The 19,845-nt window shown below is 45.2% G+C and overlaps 1 protein-coding gene across 2 annotated transcripts in view; it reads right to left on the bottom strand.

Moving 5' to 3' along the window:
* MAN1C1 (mannosidase alpha class 1C member 1) overlaps positions 1-19,845 on the bottom strand; it is a 192,914-nt gene that overhangs the window by 37,323 nt on the left and 135,746 nt on the right. Inside the window, exons 3-4 of one of the 2 annotated variants that reach the window (XM_087727048.1) lie at positions 11,507-11,622; positions 2,852-2,932 (exon numbers count right to left, since the gene is read on the bottom strand). In XM_087727048.1, the coding sequence (XP_087583174.1) occupies positions 2,852-2,932; positions 11,507-11,622 (197 nt within the window). Of the gene's footprint in view, positions 1-2,851; positions 2,936-11,506; positions 11,623-19,845 lie in introns of both variants that reach the window. The other variant, XM_087727047.1, reaches the window with a different exon arrangement.

Here is a 19,845-nt window from a genome sequence, read left to right on the forward strand (position 1 = left end):
TGTTCTATATGCAAAGCCACAGCAGGAGGCCAAACTACTGCTTTGCTCCAGTTTCTGTCCTAGAAATTTTTTGTGCAACCTTTCTATGCCATCAAAAATATATAGTGCAATCAGTCTCAGTGTGTACTGTGGAACAATGGAAAAATAAGCAGGAACTCTACTGCTGCGGTATTATATCATGCTGCAAAGTTCATTTCGGTTCCAGTCATCGGCCTGGGAAGCAAGGTCACCTCTGAGACCATTTGCTCCAATGGAAGAATATTCTTTGAAGGATAGCAATAGCAATAGCACTTATATACCGCTTCACAGTGCCTTTACAGCCCTCTCTAAGTGGTTTACAGAGTCAGCCTATTGCCCCCAACAATCTGGGTCCTCATTTTATTGATCTCGGAAGGATGGAGGGCTGAGTCAACCCTGAGCCAGCCAGAATCGAACTACTGGCAGTGAGCAGCCTGAAATACTGCATTCTAACTGCTGGGAGGGAGAGAAGGAAGGAAGGAAGCAATAGCACTTAGATTTATATACTACTTCATAGTTCTTTTACAGCCCTCTCTAAGTGAGTCAGCCTCTTGCCCCCAATAATCTGGGTCCTCGTTTTACCCACCTCGAAAGGATGGAAGGCTGAGTCAACCTTGAGCTGGTGAGATTTGAACAGCCGAACTGCAGAACTGCAGTCAGCTGAAGTAGCCTGCAGTGCTGCATTTAACCACTGTGCCACCTCGGCTCACCCCTATAGGGCAGGGGTGTCAAACTCGATTTCATTGAGGACTGTATCAGGGTTGTGTTTGATGTCGGGGGGGGGGCATGTGGTGTGTGACGAGGGGGCATGGCCAACTTGACGTCACTCATGTCAGGGGCACCTTTGGCGGCCCAAGCATTCTGCTAGCGAAAATGGGCTACTGAGCTCCATTTTCTGCTGCGCTAGCCTCCTGCAACTCTCTGCTTTGCTATTTCCAGGGTGGCTCCACAGGCCAAATCTAAGCACATCTAAGCACCCCGCATGCTGGATCTGGCCTGCAGGCCTTGAGTTTGACACTCCTGCTATAGGGCAAGGGCTCCCAACTCTCAGTCCATGGATCAGCACTGGGCCACGGCATGCCAGAAACCGTGCTGTGTAAACAAGTAGAACCCCATACATGGGATGCAGGCAGCATGTGGAAACACCCCCCCCCCAATCCATGGAAAAACCTTTCTCCCCGGAACCGGTCCCTAGTGCCCCAAAAGTTAAGAACCATTGCTATAGGGGAAGATGGTTCTTCAGCTATCCTGGACCATGCTATTAAGAGCTTTGAAGGTAATAACCAGTAGTGGGATTCACCCAGTTGTTGGAAGAAATCTCGAGTTGTTTTTTTCCACTTTACAGAGCTAATTCTGTAAGAAAAGCAGGAAGGAAACGTTCTGGTGTTGTTTCTAGCCTAATCTTTATGGCCCTGCTTACAGAAACTGCCTCTCCAGTTAACCCTTATTGCATTGTAAAAGCTAAGGGGAAGCGCCCATCGATGTGAGTGACATTGAGTTGGCTATGCTCACACAGTCACATGACCACCAAGCCACGCCTACCCAGCTGGTCATTAGGGCAGCGAACCGGTTGTTAAATTATTTGAATACCACCACTGATAATAACCTTGAACTGCACCCAGAAGCAGATCGACAACCAAAGCATAAAAGTGCATCAATCCCCCTTTAAGCCTACTGCCTATCCTAAATTTCATAATAAAAGTTCTCACTAAAGAGATTCCTGCTTGTGGCTATGTTTTATGGAAACACTTGCCTAGGTAGTAGTTCACTTCCAAGAATTAATACTGGAAAGTTACGGCAATTAATGCCTTCACAGATGCATTTCTCCCTTGTTGAGTTAATGAAGAATGTTTTGGACCGAGTCCATGAAATTTAGGAGCTCATCACACGTGACTTTAATGCCAAGAAAATTTTTGGGGTTTGGTGGAAGAGCTAAAAGTGGTTGTCACTTTTAAAAACATAAAAGATACCATATTTTTTGGAGTATAAGACGCACCTTTTTCCCTCAAAAGAGAGGGTGAAAATCTGGGTCGGTCTTATACACTGAGTACAGCATTTTTAGCCTCCTGAAACCCTGCCCCCTTTGCAAAAATGGCCGTGCAGAGCCTTTAGGAGGCTTGTAGAGTGCTCTTGGGGGCTGGGGAGGGCAGAAATGAGCAAAAAACGGGCTGTTTTTTGCCAATTCCCCCCCCCCAGCCCCCAGGAGCACTGTAGAAGCCTCCTAAAGGCTACTCGTGCCCTTTTTTTGTGAAAAACAGGCCATTTTTGCTCATTTTTTGGGGGGGGCACCCCCCAGGAGCACTCTACAAGCCTCCTAAAGGCTATTCATGCCCTCTTTTTTTGACAAAAAGGGGTCCGGTTTTGTGAAAAATGGGGCATTTTGGGGAGGTCTGCAGAGTGCAAAACGCTTTTTTTTTAAATTTGCCTCTTCAAAATGTTGGTGCGTCTTATACTCTGAAAAATATGGTAGTTCACAGCAGTGTTTAATGTGAGCCTTGTGAGGGACACAACTCCTTCTCTCTAGCTTCAAGTCCTTAATACATTCAGAACACAAAACCGAAACCGTGGCCAGTGGCATTTCTGCAGAGACCAATGTACCAACCCAGTGAACTGTCCAGAAGAAATTGTCCACAGGAGGAAAATCCTACTGGATGAGCCAGGCCAAGTAATTATGCCCAACTTAATTAACCGCTATCATCGGTAGTCTGATATTTATCAAGAGGAACCATTTTTAGCTGGTTTTAGGCAAGGGAACAGGTGTGGCTTTCTGAGATTCTCTGTGCGGAAATCCATATCGCAACTCAGACGTGACAAATGGATCAGCGGTACCAACCTCTTCGCCCGTCAGGTAATATGCAGACAGAAGTCCCCCAACGTAGCGGATGTTCACTTCAAATAAGGAAGCTTCGCCATTCTGCTGGAAGAAAAAAATAAGAAGGTCTCAGATTGGACATTGCCGGATATGCGAATGCAAAGATAAGTAAGTGCAACTGAAGGAGCAGGTATAAAAACACATTGTTAGTATCCTTCACTGCACAATCATTAGCAGAGACACTTGCAAGGCATGGATGGAAAGAATCCTGAAGACCTGTGCACTTCCACTTCCAGAATTTGTGCACTGACAAATAAATAATAATTTAATTCCCCAGCCAGCCAGACCACCTTCTCCAGCCTGCCACCTCCAGAAGGAATATATATATACACACACACATACATATACATACATATACATACATACACACACACACACACACACACACACACACACATATATATATGCATTTTAACCCCCAAAATGAACATTTTCCTCTATCTCTATCTCTTGTAGACAGCTTCTGCAGGCATTGGAGACAATATCTAAAATGCCTTTGGTGCTGCTAGCTGGTTCTCTCCAATATTTCAATTTAAAAAAAACTCTTTTCATATCTCATCCCTTAAAGTAAAGGTTCCCCTCGCACATATGTGCTAGCTGTTCTCGACTCTAGGGGGCGGTGCTCATCTCCTTTTCAATACAATAGCAAAGTTGGAAGGGACCTTGGAGGTCTTCTAGTCCAACCCCCTGCCTAGGCAGGAAACCCTATACCGTTTCAGACAAATGGCTATCCAACATTTTCTTAAAGACTTCCAGTGTTGGGGCATTCACAACTTCTGGAGGCAAGTTGTTCCACTGATTAATTGTTCTAACTGTCAGGAAATTTCTCCTCAGTTCAAAGTTGCTTCTCTCCTTGATTAGTTTCCACCCATTGCTTCTTGTTCTACCCTCAGGTGCCTTGGAAAATAGTTTGACTCCCTCTTCTTTGTGGCAACCCCCGAGATATTGGAACACTGCTATCATGTCTCCTCTAGTCCTTCTTTCTATTAAACTAGACATACCCAGTTCCTGCAACCGTTCTTCATATGTTTTAGTCTCCAGTCCCCTAATCATCTTTGTTGCTCTTCTCTGCACTCTTTCTAGAGTCTCCACATCTTTTTTACATTGTGGCAACCAAAACTGGAGGCAGTATTCCAAGTGTGGCCTTACCAAGGCATTATAAAGTGGTATTAACACTTCATGTGATCTTGATTCTATCCCTTTGTTTATGCAGCCTAGAACTGTGTTGGCTTTTTTGGCAGCTGCTGCACACTGCTGGCTCATATTTAAATGGTTGTCCACTAGGACTCCAAGATCCCTTTCACAGTTACTACTGTTGAGCAAGGTACCACCTATACTGTACCTGTGCATTTTGTTTTTGTTGCCTAAATGTAGAACCTTACTCTTTTCACCATTGAATTTTATTTTATTAGATAGTGCCCAATGTTCAAGTTTGTCAAGATCCTTCTGTATCTTTTCAAAGACAAAGAGCCAGTGGCAAGTCTCCGTGATCATGTAGCCGGCATGACTAAATGCTGAAGGTGCACAGAACGCTGTTCCCTTCCTACCAAAGGTGGTTCCTATTTTTCTACTTGCATTTTTACGTGCTTTCCAACTGCCAGGTTGGCAGAAGCTGGGACAAGTAATGGGAGCTCACTCCGTTATGTGGCGCTAGGGATTTGAACCGCCGAACTGCCGACCTTTCTGATCAACAAGCTCAGCGTCTTACCCACTGAGCCACCGCAGCCCCACCTCATTCCTTATCAATAGTAAAATTACATAAAATGCATCATTCGATCCTGAGCAGCAACAGATAAAATGTTTTTTATAAAAATTTAACAGCAATAGTAACATAGACACTCAGCATTTGTAACAGTGAAATGCCAGAGTAAGAGCAACTGTTTGTTGTCTCCACAGTCTTTTCTCTGTGGTTTTAGCTTTTGAGGAATTCACAAATCCATTCACGTAAAGGGGGGGGGAAAGACATAATAATTAGACCCCCCAGAGCGGTTTATGTCAGTGAGTTTGGATGGAAAGGAGACAATAAAGGGAACAAGCTTGTGCAATCCCCTCCCTTCCGTTTTTTTATATATATAACACTGATGCAGTGGACTGAACTTTCCAACTAGCCCCTTACTCATAAAAATCTTGGAGCAGCAAAATGTCAAAGCAATTGCGGTCAAACCATCCCTTTCAAAAATTTCTTCCTGCCAATTCAGGTTTGTCCTCTGAATACATACCAGCTTTTTACAAAAGGTGTGCATTCACAAATATCCTCCACACCCCCAGGCAGAAGAGGTATTTCTGGACTACGTAAAAGGGCCCTTTAGAAAAACAGGAATTGGAATATAGGAATAAAAGAATATAGGAAATATAGAATAGAATAGAATAGAATAGAAGGAATGAAGAAAATGAAAAGAATAGAATAACAGAGTTGGAAGGGACCTTAGAGGTCTTCTAGTCCAAACCCCTGCTCAGGCAGGAAACCCTACAACACTCCAGACAAATGGATATCCAACATCTTCATAAACACTTCAAGTGTTGGAACGTTCACAACTTCTGGAGGCAAGCTGTTCCACTGATTAATTGATCTAACTGTGAGGAAATTTCTTCTTAGTTCTAGGTTGCTTCTCTCCTTGATTAGTTTCCACCCATTACTTCTTATCCTGCCTTCTGGTGCTTTGCAGAATAGCTTGACTTTCTCTTCTTCATGGCAAACCCTGAGATATTGGAACATTGCTATTATGTTTCCCCTAGTCCTTCTTTTCATCAAACTAGACATACCGAATTCCAGCAACCGTTCTTTATATGTTTTAGCTTTCAGTCCTCTAATCCTCTTTGTTGCTCTTCTCTGCACTCTTTCTAGAGTCCCCACATCTTTTTTACATCATGGCAACCAAAACTGAATGCAGGATTCCAGGTGTGGAGTAATAGGAAAGTAGGGCTTGCATTCTTTCTGACGTTGTTCACAACCAGTGTGTGGCGTTTATATTCCATGCAATGCACATCAGTTCATTTTGGGAAGATGTGCAGCCTGCTATTATACTCAACTAATGAATGGACGCTAATGAATGGATCAGTAACATCACTTCGAATTCTATATTCACTTTTGAAAACATTAACTTGCAGTGCACCGATGAGGTTACCGAGTTTGGTAATGAAGAGTCTACAAGAAAACCAAGCTCAGAGAGCACCATACATGGTATTTTTTCAAATGTCCTACGTTTAATATTTTTAAATATCCTAATCACTGTTTCTTAATCTTGGCAACTTTCAGATAGCGTGGACTTCATTGCCAGAATTTTCCGATCAGTTTGCTGGGCGGTAAATTTTAGACATTAAAGTCCATCCATCTTCAAACTGCCAAGGTTTAGCAATATTTTCAAAGCTCCCTTTTCTAAGTTCTTGGCAAATATAGGTATTTAAATTTAGAGACAAGGAGGGTTCAGAATCTGTAATCTGGAAAATGTTGGCTGTTGGAGCCTTAGGATAAATATCTTGCCCCATCCCAACAAATATGAATTTGCAAAGGGAAGAAAAATAATAATAATATATAAGTATATATTCAAAAGTAAGATACAAAGGGGGGGAAACATAATCAGGATAGATTTGGGAAGGAAAGGGAGCAAGAAATGATATTCAACTATTTTTGGGTCTGCGAAAATACCACCCCTAGAAAATAAAAATTAAGAGCTGGAAGAGACACCTACAACAGTAGAAAAAGAAAGGAAGAGGAGGAGAGGATATGAGAGGAAGAGGAGGGAAGGAAGATAGAGGTGAGGAGAGGAAGATGGAAGGGAGAAGGAGAGTGGGAGAGAGGACAGGAAGGGGAAGTAGAAGAAAAGAATAGGGAAGAAGAAAGGGAAGAAGAAGGGGAAAGGAGAGAGGAAGGAAGAAAGTAGGGAAGGAAGGGAGGGAGGGAAGGGAAAAAGAAAGGGAAAAGAAAGTGGTGTCAAAACAGGTGAGGAATGATAAACAAAGCAACCCAAATGGTATATTATAACTCTGTAAATGGAATGACAAATGTACAAGAACGACAAATGTAAAAAAAGAATAATAACTATGTGTATGTATACCTATAATTGTATATAGAGAACAAAAAATAAAAAAACTTTTCAAAAATAAAATGAATTTGCTAGTTGGGGGAATTTGGGGAGTTGAAGTCCACACATCTGAAAGTTTCCAGGGTTGAGGAACCCCTGCCGTAAGCGCTTCATTTCTAACTGAGTTGTCCTGTTTCATCTGGATGAAAAGAAACCTTCAGTCCATATCTAGTCTCTTCTGCCGTGAAACCTATGACACGGCTCTTCGCAAGGCTGCTGCTGATTGATTTGTGGGCCAGAAGGGAGAGCTTTTGTGAAAATACAGATCAATAACCTTTCTCTAGTTTGTCTGTTGGCCTATTGATCCAATTCCAAACACAGAGCACTGAGCCAAATTTACGAGGCACGACTGCCCATTTGCAAGCCCATGTTGGTCATCTATTTCAAAACAAAGCTTTTCCAGGGGGGGGGGGGAGAGGGAGAGGCAATTTCCTTTGCTTTTCCTACAGCCTTGCAGCAAAAACAGAGAGGCAGTCTGGCGTGAGAAATGCTGCCCTGTTGGTATGTAAGCAGGGCTGCCCGTCCACAATGGGTTTAAACAGTGGTGGGATCCTGCCAGTTTAACAACCGTTTTGGTGATCCCGTGCTTTGCGCGCATGCACAGTTTTAAGAATGCTTACTTTCTGTGTTACTTCTGGGGAGTAACACAGCTGAGGCGCAGCAATCTGCTTTGCTGTGCGAGTCAGCTGAGAAGATATAGGTCAGTATAGCGCAGGGGTAGGCGAGAGGGCCCAGCTGATCGTCGGAGCTAGCGGTTCACCTGAACCGGTCCGAACCGGTAGAATCCCACCCCTGGTTTTAAACTCAGAGACCCGGAGGACCTCAGTCTCTGCAGCAACACAAAACTCAAATAATAGAGGGACTGTTGAGAGGCTAAACAAAGTGATGGAGCAAACAGGATAAACTACAGCAGGGGTGTCAAACTCGATTTCATTGGGGGTTGTGTTTCACCTCGGAGGGAGGCTGAGCTGGGCATGGCTATGGTGGGCCTGGCCAGCTCAACGTCACTTGTGTCGGGGGCACCTGTGGTGGCCCAAGCACTCTGCCAGCGAAAACAGAGCTTGGGAGACCCATAAAACCCTTCATGGTATTGGACCTGGGTACTTGAGAGACCGCCTGCTGCCAATTACCTCCAATAGACTGATTAGATCCCACAGTTTAGGCCTCCTCCGAATTCCATCCGTCGGCCAATGCCGACTGGCGACTACCCGGAGGAGAGCCTTCTCTGTGGCTGCTCCGACCCTCTGGAACGAGCTCCCCGTGGAGATTCGAACCCTCACCACCCTCCAGGCCTTCCGCAAAGCCCTTAAAACCTGGCTGTTCCGACAGGCCTGGGGCTAAAGAGCTTTTGCCCCCCCCCCTCGAATGGTATGGTTGTTGTGTGCTTTTAAATTGTGTATTGTTTTGTTTGTCTTTTTATCCCTTATCTGTATCCCCTTCCCTGACTTGGATTGTGAGCCGCCCTGAGTCCCCTCCGGGGAAAAGGGCGGCATATAAGTGCAATAAATTCAATTCAATTCATATACGACCGTCCCAAGCTCTGTTTTTGCTGGCAGAGGTTGCAGGAGGCTCTTGCATCCAAATATGGAGCTCGCGTGGGCTGCATGTAGCCCTCCCGAGCTCAGTTTTTCACTGGCAGATGCACTGTGGGCTGGTCCTTCTCTGTTTCTAGGGTGGTCCTGCGGGCCAGATCTAAGCACCCTGTGGGCCGGATTCAGCCCGCGGGCTTTGAGTTTGACCTCCCTGAACTAGCGCATGGGATGGGATTCAGAGAACCAAGTATTTATGTAATGGCTCCTCTCCTAACTTAAGAAAGTAAAGACTCTTGAAATGGATTATTTCAAAAGGAACCTTTAATCAAGCAGGATGAAAACCATTAGAGGCAAAGCAGCATCTGAAACCCTTTAGGCAATACAAGTGGGATTAAACTGATAATGACCCCTCCCCTTTGTCCGAATGCAGATTCCGACCAATACACAAGTGTGAAGATGTTTCCTTAACTCTTCTGCCCTGAGAGTTGAATAAAACACATGTTCCCATGGCTATTTCTAGTTAGACATTAAAGTAAGATATCCCACATGGCCATCATAAACATCCCTTCAGAGGCGCTGGGACCTTCAGTTTTCCTGTGACAGGAAACCAGTTGTAATGTTATAAAACTCAGTTTTTACAGGTACAGCTAGTGATTTAACTCCGAGGCCCCCCTCCTCCCAATTGAATGGCAGCATCACTTTTAGGGATCTGACAATTTATGGGCTATTTCGAGCATTATAAAAACCGTGGGAGAACCAACCTGGAAACAAACAAATTCATGGAGAACAAAACAATAAACACAATGCAAGTCAGTCTGGGCTAGTAGCTAAGGCACCAGGCTAGAAATCAAGAGACCGCAAGTTCAACTCCCACCTTAGCCATGAAAGCCATATGGATGACCTTGGGCTAGTCACTCCCTCTCAGCCCAACCCACCTCACAGGGTTGTTGGTATGGGGAAAATAGGAAGAGGAAGGTGTGCTGAATATGTTCAATGCCTTAAGTTATTTGTAAAAATAATAAGGGAAGAATATAAATAAACAAATAAAAAAACACAGTCCCTTCAAGTACAGAGACAAATTCCTAAGCTCTAATGGGATAGTAATACAACTTGTGTCTAGTTGTGTCCCATTTGTGGAACTTCTAAACATCTTTAAAAATTCTACTCTGCTTCAATCTGCATTTCTTCCAGATGTTTGTAAGTACAATTCTCACCAACTTTCATTGCTAACCATGCAGCTATAGTTGTTGGTGTAATCCCCCCCCCAAATAAAAAAAAATAGGATGTTTACCTAGAGCAGGAGGTCACCAACTTTTCAGACCTCAGCGACCACTAAATTCATAATATAAATCCCGCGGACCACTAATATGATCTGACTAATGACTGGCTGGGTGGGTGTGGCTATTTGGTCAGTTGACTACTTGCCTCTCCCCTGCCAGGCACTCCTCACCTCCCCGCCGGGCTTTTTAGGGCCCCAATAGGAAGCAGTTGTTGGAGCTAAGCAGCCACCATGAGAAAGAGTTGGCAAAACAGCTCAGTTCAAGTTGGATCTGACCGAGAAGGAGGCTCAGCAGAAGCACCTCACTGAGGACTACGAGAATAGGCTTTCCAAGCAGAGGGAAGACCTGCAGGAGTGCAAGGCCAGGTGCCGGTGCCTGGAGGCTCAGTGGGCTGAGATGGTCAGCCAGTTCCAGGCCATGATGCAGTCCCACTGGATCAAGGTCTTCTAACTCTTCGCCAACAGCGATGCTTCCCTCCAGCCTTCACACAAAGACCCACACCAGGAGGCCGAAGCAGAGCCCAAGTCAGAATTTTTGCCCCCCTCCGACCTGCACAAAAAGACCCCAAAGGGGGAGACTCTTTGCAGTAACATAAACGTTCATTGTACGTATCCGTAGTTTGAGGACCCCTGATTTAGTGCGATATGAAAAATGCAGATAATTTTCTCATGGGCCACCAGTGGTCCAGAGACCACCGGTGGGTGACTGCTGACCTGGAAAGTCATCTATAAGGACTTCATCAGTTCTCCTTTGCACCAAAAAGCAGTGAAAGGCACAGCATAGACATTTTGGCCACAAGGAGACCGAGCAAGGGAAGCCTCACCCAAGGAAGCTTGCTAAGTGACCTTGGGCCTACTAGACTCTCTCAGCTCAAGAGCCAAGATGGTGGAGTGATGAAGATGCTGCACCTCTACAAAACATCGGTTGGCAGTTGGAAGGCCTGTACTCCAAATACCCGTAGCTGCTTAGTTCTCAAATGATCCATCTTTTTGATTGGAGGTATTCCCGACAGGGAAGATGGAAAGAGGAAGGAGGCGATCTACAAAGATATAGATCAGAGTTTTTCAACGTTGGCAGCTTTAAGATGGGTGGACTTCAACTCCCAGAATTTCTCAGCCAGGCTGGCTGGGGAATTCTGGGAGTCGAAATCCACCCATCTTAAAGCTGCCAATGTTGAAAAATATTGATACAGGCCAGAGGTGGTATTCAGCAGGTTCTGACCAGTTCTGGAGAACCAATAACAGAAATTTTGAGTAGTTCAGAGAACCAGTAAATACCACCTCTGGCTGGCCCCGCCCCCATCTAATCACTGCCTTCCGAGTCCCAGCTGATCGGGAGGAAATGGGGATTTTGCAGTATCCTTCCCCTGGAGTGGGGAGGGAATGGAGATTTTATAGTATCTTTCCCCTGCCATGTCCACCAAGCCACACCCACCAAGCCACACCCACAGAACCGGTAGTAATAATTTTTGAATTCCATCACTGATAGAGGCACTGATTGGATTATTAGCTGATCTGGCGATCAAGGCATTTCCCCTTTAATCCTTTTACCTTATTACCTCCCAGCTCAACTGTACGCTGTCCTATTCTCGGCTTGTTTTTACAGTGTGTCAGTTTGGGGTGTGGGGTGCAGGGCGGAGGACCAGTCAAAACACCAGTGTTCAAAATACACCAGGGGGTTTTCTGCCAGAGAATAGAGAAACCTATTCAAAGGCTGACTCACCACGTTCAAGTCAAAGCTCTTCTCCACCCAATCTTTGGCTTCCTGGAATTCTTCCTGCAGCTCCATGACGTACAGGGTATCCAAAGCATCCACCACGGTGGCTCCCCGGAGGCCTCCTGCAGGGACAGAAACCCACACAGTTAGAATGGAACTTCAGTTGACTTTCCACTGAGGGATGCAGACGTTAAGAGCGGCTGTAAAAATTGCTGCTGGGATGTAATCCTGAGACTGCTTTCTTAATGCATAGATAGCAATAGCACTTATATACTGCTTCACAGTGCTTTTATAGAACTCTCTAAGCGGTTTACAGAGTCAGCCTCTTGCCCCTAAAAATCTGGGTCCTCATTTTACCCACCTCGGAAGGACAGAAGGCTGAGTCAACCTTGAGCCTGGTGAGATTTGATCTGGCAAATTGCAGGCAAGTAGCCTGCAGCATTACATTCTAACTGCAGGCAGGCAGGCAAGGAAGGAAGGAAGGAAGGAAGGAGGGAGGGAGGGAGGGAAGGAAGGAAGGAAGGAAGGAAGGAAGGAAGGAAGGAAAGATAGCAATAGTACTTATATACTGCTTCACAGTGCTTTTTACAGCCTTCTCTAAGCGGTTTACAGAGTCAGCCTATTGCCCCTAAAAATCTGGGTCCTCATTTTACCCACCTCGGAAGGATGGAAGGCTGAGTCAACCTTGAGCCTGGTGAGATTCGATCTGCCAAACTGCTGGCAGCCAGTGATCAGCAGAAGGCGCCTGCAGTACTACACTCTAACCACTGGGCCACCATGGGTCTTAGTGCCGAAAAGGTCGAGTGGAAATGTCGCGTGCACACAGTTGTCGGGGCTGCGCTCTGGAAAAGCCGACTTCCGGGTTCTAGCGCACATGTGCGCCTGACAATCAGCTGGACGGCGTGCATGTGCAGACCGGTTTTCGGCCTTTTCTCGCATGTGAAGGGATGGGTTCTAGCGCACGTGCACACCCTACAATCAGCTGGCCAGGGCGCATGCGCAGATCGGTTTTCGGCACTGCCGCGAGCATGAAGGACAGCTGATCGTCGTGTGTGCATATGCACCAGAAACCCGGAAGACAAACAATCAAGGCCATGCGTGCCGAGCGACATGGTTTCGGGTGCCATTTTGGGCACGCATGCCATAGTTTCGCCATTATGTATATAGAGCATATATATGGCTGTCTGGGGAATTCTGGGAGTTGAAGTCCACCCATCTTAGAGATGCCAAGGTTGGAACCCCAGGTCTATATGAAACTTACCCAACATCATACCCAGTTGTAAAGGACTGCAATGCCTATCATCCTGAGCCACATGATCTAAGATCCCTTCTCTATATGCAAAGCAGGGAGGAAAGAGACTCTGCCTTGCAGGTTGTTTATGCACTAGAACCTTTGCGTAGTATATTAAGGTCTATAATATTGAATTTTTACATCTCCAAATGATTCAGGGGAAGTGACACTGTCAGGAGACTAGAAATGTAAAACCTCTTAATTGCTTCAAAACCCTCCAGATAACTTGCAGCACTCCTCGGCAGAAAAATGGGAAGCCAATGTGTGAACACCTGATAAAAGCCAGCCATGGGCTTCTGAGCAATCTCAACAGCAAAGACTGGTGGGTAAGAAAAAAAAAGTGAATCAGGCAGTTTTCTCTGATTCAGATCAGAGAAATGAAGACATCCTGAAATGAAAAGCTGGTTATTAGAAGCACAAGACTTCAAGGGACTCCTGTTTAGGAGATATACCCCCTATTCAAATAGGAACTGGATGAGGGAGTATGGGAGAGGGAAATGGGGGAGGGAGGAGAGGGAGGGAGACAGAGAGAGGGAGTGAGAGACAGAGAGAGGGAAAGAGAGAGAGGGAGAGGACGAGACAGAGAGAGGGGGAGACAGAGAGAGGGAAGGAGACAGGGAGAGAGAGAGAGAGAGAGAGGGAGAGGAAGGGAGGGATACAGAAACAGGGAGAGGGAGGGAGAGACAGAGAGAGGGAGGGAGAGAGAGGAAGAGAGAAAGGGAGGTAGACAGAAAGAGGGAGCAGGAGGGAGACAGAAAGAGGGTGGGAGACAGAGAGGGAGGGAGGGAGACAGGGAGAGAGAGAGGGAGAGGAAGGGAGGGAGAGACAGAGAGAAGGAGAGGGGGAGGGATAAAGGGAGGGAGATGGGGAGAGAGGGAGGGAGTCAGGGAGAGAGAGGGAGGGAGAAAGAGAGAGAGGGAGAGGAAGGGAGGGAGAGAGGGAGAGAGAGGAGAGGGAGAGAGATGGGGAGAGACAGAGTGAGAGTGGGAGAGACAGAGAGAGGGAGAGGAAGGGAAAGACAGAGAAGGAGAGGGGGAGGGAGAGAGGGAGGGAGATGGGGGAGGGGGACAGGAAGAGAGAGAGAGAGGAAGGGAGGGAGGGAGAAATAGAGAGGAGAGAGGGGGAGATGGGGAGAGGGAGAGACAGAGAGTGAGAGAGTGGGAGAGACAGAGAGGGAGAGGGAGAGAAAGGGAGAGAGAGAGAAGGAAAGCGTGAGGACGATGAGGAGAGAGAGGAAGGGAGGGAGACAGAAAGAGGGAGAGACAAAGAACAGAGAGAGAGAAGAAGGGAGGATAGAGTAGGGTAGAGGAGAGGAGAGTAAGAGAGAGAGAGATGGTTTCCAGGGATTTTAAAACCTCATTTAAATTATTGCAAAGCCCACTTGGGGCAATGGTTCACAGGCCTTGCAAAACTGAAGAAAGGATTCCCATCATCCCATATCATTGGGACCGAGGAGCAAAACACCACAAATGAAGATGCAGGTTATAAGAAATACTGAGGGCAAAGTTGAGAAAGGGGAAGGTGACACAGAAAGAAGCAAACACTTTCCCTACTTAAATAATGTGGGGCGCTAACTTGGCAGGAATTTCATTGGGATTAACATGAGCTGAGTTAACAGATTTGTACTGGTGTGATGCTTAAGAAGTTGCGCCTTACAGATCAAGCCCTGCCAAACTGTTGCCTTGTCTAAAATCTGCTCGTTTGGCAATGAGAACCCCTTGAAAGAGGGTATTAGGCTTCCCTTCCTCTAGGGCAGTGTATTTCGACCTTAGCCACTTCTACGATGTGTGGACTTCAACTCCCAGAATTCCACAGCCAGCATGGATGGCTGGGGAATTCTGGGAGTTGACATCCACACAACTTAAAATTGCCGAGGTTGTGCACGAGTGATATGAGGAAGGAAACCAAGCATATTAATCATACATGGGGCTGCCCTTGAAGAGCATCCGGCGATTTCAGCTAGTCCAGAACGCAGCCGCGCGAGTGATCGTGGGTGCACCTCGGTTCACCCACATAACACCTATCCTCCGCGAGCTGCGCTGGCTACCTGTTGATCTCCGGGTGCGCTTCAAGGTGCTACTTGTCACTCATAAAGCCCTTCATGGTAGTGGGTCTGCGTACTTGAGAGACCGCCTCCTGCCAATTACCTCCCTGCGACCAATTAGATCACATAGATTAGGCCTCCTCCGAGTTCCATCTGCCAGTCAGTGCCGACTGGCAACTACACGGAGGAGAGCCTTTTCAGTAGTAGTTCCGACCCTTTGGAACGATCTCCCCGTGGAGATTCGTACCCTCACCACCGTCCAGACCTTCCGCACAGCCCTTAAGACCTGGCTAGCCCGTCAGGCCTGGGGACAAAGATAACTGTCCCCACCCGAATGATGAATGAATGTTGCTTACTATTTTACTTCTATGTATTGTTTGTGTCTATTGTCTGTATACCCCCCCCCCCTCATTTTATGTAAGCCGCCCTGAGTCCCCTCAGGGAAAAGGGCGGCCTATAAGTATTAATAAATACTCAAATACTCAAATACACTATTCATGCATTTACAAGCACTTTTCATTTCAGAGGCATTAGGCGACATTATCATCTGGACTAAAAAGTCTGAAAGCAGCGAAGATGCATGTAAAATTTGTAGAAAACAGGGAGAAATTGCATGCCGTTCCCGGAATGCATTAAATTGCAATTGCAAATTATACATCCTACCCTCAAAACAACTTCGCGGGGAAGGAATTTTTTGAACCGGAGGAGCTAAAAATGTTCCAATTTATTACCCTTCATCTTTCATATAATCTGTAGCCTGCACTGTAGTCACTGAGTTAGAAAAAGACCGGGTGACAGAAAACACAGCTATAGTTATTTGATTTACATCCCATCTTTCTGGTCCGGTGAGCGCTCAAGGCAACTAAAAAAAAAAAACAATGTATTTTTTTAAAGGTGAAAAATAATAGTAAAATAAATATAAAGACTAAAATCTTTCTCTGTGGAGGCCTCCAACGATCAGGGGACCATTCTCTCCGCAACAAATGTGATATTTAAGATAAAGTGGCTGTCCTAACAGCTTCCCGGTTCCCAGTAATTCAGCTTTTTTCTCTCCTATGAAGAGTGATTCACGGTTTTCCAGCAATGCTAGAAGCACATCAGCATTCAGGAACATGTTAGGTGTCCAAAACAGCTGGTGTCAATAAGCAGTATGGCTGGCTTGGGTAAAATCCTCTCTCAGATCTGGCGGTGATAACTGTCTTTCTTAGCAGGGGGAAACCATGTTTATGAAGGCTAAGCATGAGTCATGGCACCTCTGGTGAACTGCCCCAGCTGTGAGATATATAGCCCACTAAAGAGTGTGCTATCCATCAACCTTGTTCTCATGCTTTAATGGAATGTCAGACCAAAGAGGTGTTTCCGGAACACCTTGGAGAGTGGATTACGTGTTAAGAGAATCAGATTTGGCTCGATGGGTCGAGACCTGCATGGGGCATCAGGTCCACGACACCTTGAAAGCTTTGTATTATAAAGAACTGTTATTGTACCCAGCGCTCGAACCAGGGGTGCGATTCAAAATTTTTAGCAACCCTAGTTCTTGGTGGAGAGGAGGGGGAATAGCATTCTCAGTCTTGCAGGGTTCTATCACTGTCGCTTTACCATGGAGTAGAATAAGCTCAACTGGTTTTGATTCCTATCTAGTTAATTTCATGAGGCTAACATTAGTCTTCCAAGTCTGAAAGGATAATTCTCCCGCATCTCTTGTACAAACCGAGAAACTATGGGGTATGTGTATGTGTTAAGCCTCTTATCCAGAGGTGGTATTCACTTATCTTCCCTACCGGTTTGCAAATGTGAGCGCGTCCCCCGTCCATGCATGCGCTCAGCCTTGCGATTTGGCCAAAAAATGTGCCTAAATGGGATGGCATACAGCTCAGGTGGGTGGGTGGGGCCACCTGCAATTTCCACTACCGGTTCGGATGAACTGGTCCAAAATGGCAGAGTACCACCTCTATTTCTTATCCCATCCGCTATCTCTAGACCTATGATGGAGAACCTATGGCATGTATGCCCAAAGTGGCACACGGAGCCATGTCGCCTGGCATGCGTGGCATTGCCTGTTCTTCTTCTGGTCAACTGATTGGCCCGTGTGCAAGCATGGCAGTAACCAGAAGACTTGCTGGCCAGTGTCCATGTGCACGCCGGCAACTGGAAGTTCATTTTCTGGTGCACGAATGCCCCCAAGGAAGCGTCTCTTCCTTGTTGTGGCTCAGACGAGTGCATGTGAAGTGCTCCCTTTTTGCCACTCGGTGCTGCACGTGCGCACTCCCTTTTCGGCACTGCTCTAGACTGTCTCTTATTTGACCTTTGGCCATCCCTTTGCCTGGTCTCCTAAGGTCTTCCCCACATATCGCTGCACCAGGGGTGGGTTCCTGCCAGTTCTAAGCTCTTCTATAGAAGAGATTCCACAAATCTACAGTGCCATTTACAACCGGTTCCAGCTCCCTCCCCCCACCCGTCCACACATCATCAAGATGGAGAGCGAGAGGAGGAATTCTGGGAGTTGAAGTCCACAAGTCTTAAAGCTGTCAAGTTTGAACATCCCTGGGTTTTTTTTCTAAAGGGTTAGGAGTGGGAGGGTCTTGTAACTTGACAGCTTTAAGACTTTCGTGCTTCAATGCCAGAGTTCCTGAGCCAACATGACTGGAGGAGGAATTCTGGGAGTTGAAGTCCCCAAGTCTTAAAGCTGTCAAGTTTGAACACCCCTGGGTTTTTTTCTAAAGGGTTAGGAGTGGGAAGGTCTTGTAACTTGACAACTTTAAGACTTGTGTGCTTCAAATGCCAGAGTTTCTGAGCCAACATTTTGGTTGCTAAGCAAGGATGTTATTAAGTGAGTTTCACCACATTTTACAAGTTGGCCACACCCACCCAGTCACATGGCCGGCAAGCCACTTCCACCCAGTCACATGGTTGGCAAGCCACTCCCACAAAGCAGGCCACACCTACAGAAGAGGTTCTAAAAAAATTTGAAATCCACCACTGTGCTGCAACCACCCAGTGTTGTGAGAAATCTGTTCATTTAAAATTAGAAAGCAAAGTGGTTGGTTTCCTTTGCTGACAGCACATTGGGCTATTCCTGGCAGGGAAATATTAGACTTTAAATGATCACTTTTTATGATCTCCTGAGCAATCTGGCACCTCTCTTTAAGTCAACAAGATATCTACAAGGAGTGCCTAAATATAAGACAGCACTTAAACCTTAGCACATTTTAATGTACTCTCTATGGAGGTCCTTGTGGACTTACACAATGTCAGTAGCATTGGATTAAGAATATGGATGTTTTTAAGCCAAATTTTGCTTTTTTGTCTTCATACATTCAAAGAAAACCATTTTTTTCTCAAAGTGTTGTGTCTTTTAAGAAACATAGACTTCAGCTGCCTGAACTCTCTAGCCAGCATGCTGTGTAGAGAATTCTGAGAGTTGGAGTAAACATATTTTAACATTGATTTAAAGGCATAAGACATTATTTTCATCCATACCTGAAAAGCATTATCAATACCAAGAAGGCAGGGAGCAGCCATCTTAGATGTTTCTTTCCGTACAATAGGAGGGCACCTCTGTTCAAAAATAAAAAGGCCCAACCCCGAGAGTGCCCAATGTTGTAAACAGTAGTAAAACGAAGGATGATTGGCACATTTGCAGAGTGTTCCTGATGGGTGGTATTGGCCCTGAGCTTTTTAAACAAAAGGTAGGCAAAGTGTCTCATACAAATTAAAGTCATTGGGGACAACTGCTTTCCTGTAAAACATTCCCATTTCCCTCGAGCTTTCTAATTAGTCCCCTTTCTTTTTTAATGACTTCCTGATGGTTTCTTTTATTATAAGATTAAGAAATCTGACAGTTGGAACTGTATGGGCAAATTGCTGACTGCATACAAGACCGCAAACTTATTTTTGCTGCACAGCATCAAACATCTGTTTTGATAACTAGATAACTAGATATCATCTAGATAGATAGATAGATAGATAGATAGATAAGATAGATAGATAGATAGATAGATAGATAGATAGATAGATAGATATAGATAGATGATAAATAGAAGATATAGTTAGGTGATAGATAGATGGATATAGATAGACAGACAGATGATATAGATAGATAGGTGATAGATGATATATAGATGATAGACAGATGATATAGACAGACAGACAAATGATTAGATAGATAGATAGATAGATAGATAGATAGAGAGATAGAGAGAGAGAGATAGAGAGATAGATGATAGATAGATTATATATATATATATATATATATATATATAGATAGATAGATAGATAGATAGATAGATAGATAGATAGATAGATAGATAGATAGATAGATATAGATATAGATATAGATATAGATATAGATATAGAGATAGAGATAGAGATATAGATAGATAGAGATAGATAGATAGATAGATAGATAGATAGATAGATAGATAGATAGATAGATAGATAGATAGATAGATATAGATGATGGATAGATGGATGGATGGATGGATGGATGACAGACAGACAAAAAAAATAAGAATCCCTAATTCAAACGTATTTCTTTTCTACTCTTCTTCCATAAACCTCTGCATAGGACATACATTTATGCCTCCAAACCAGCTTCTGACAATAAAAGCCCACTCCCAAGAGCTGAATGTGTAACAGCCATTCTGAGTCTGGCTGTGCCCACTGCAGAAAGCTCTCCCTCAAATTCAGGAGGTGCCAATTGGCACATCGGTTATTCACTCATTCATAGAGTTTAAATGGCCTCCCAGTGCCCACGGCTGCAATTATTTGAGCTGGGTGGGTGACCATATAGATTCCATGAATGAATGAAAGAATGGCTGGTTGGATGCCAGAAAACAATGCAGTTCAAAAGGACAACGGACAATAAATTCCTCTCCCAGAGCCTATTTCAATCAAGTTGGTCCCAGTGGAAAGAAACAGGACTCTACTTCTCTGTTTTGGTGTTCTTTCATGTCCACTTCATAAGATTGTATAGAGGCAGTCCTTGGTTAACAACCACTCATTCAGTGA

Source organism: Thamnophis sirtalis, unplaced genomic scaffold, assembly GCF_051295495.1.
Source record: "Thamnophis sirtalis isolate CommonGarterSnake01/CBP01778 unplaced genomic scaffold, rThaSir2_p1.2 scaffold_13, whole genome shotgun sequence".
In the NCBI taxonomy this organism is placed as follows: domain Eukaryota; kingdom Metazoa; phylum Chordata; class Lepidosauria; order Squamata; family Natricidae; genus Thamnophis; species Thamnophis sirtalis.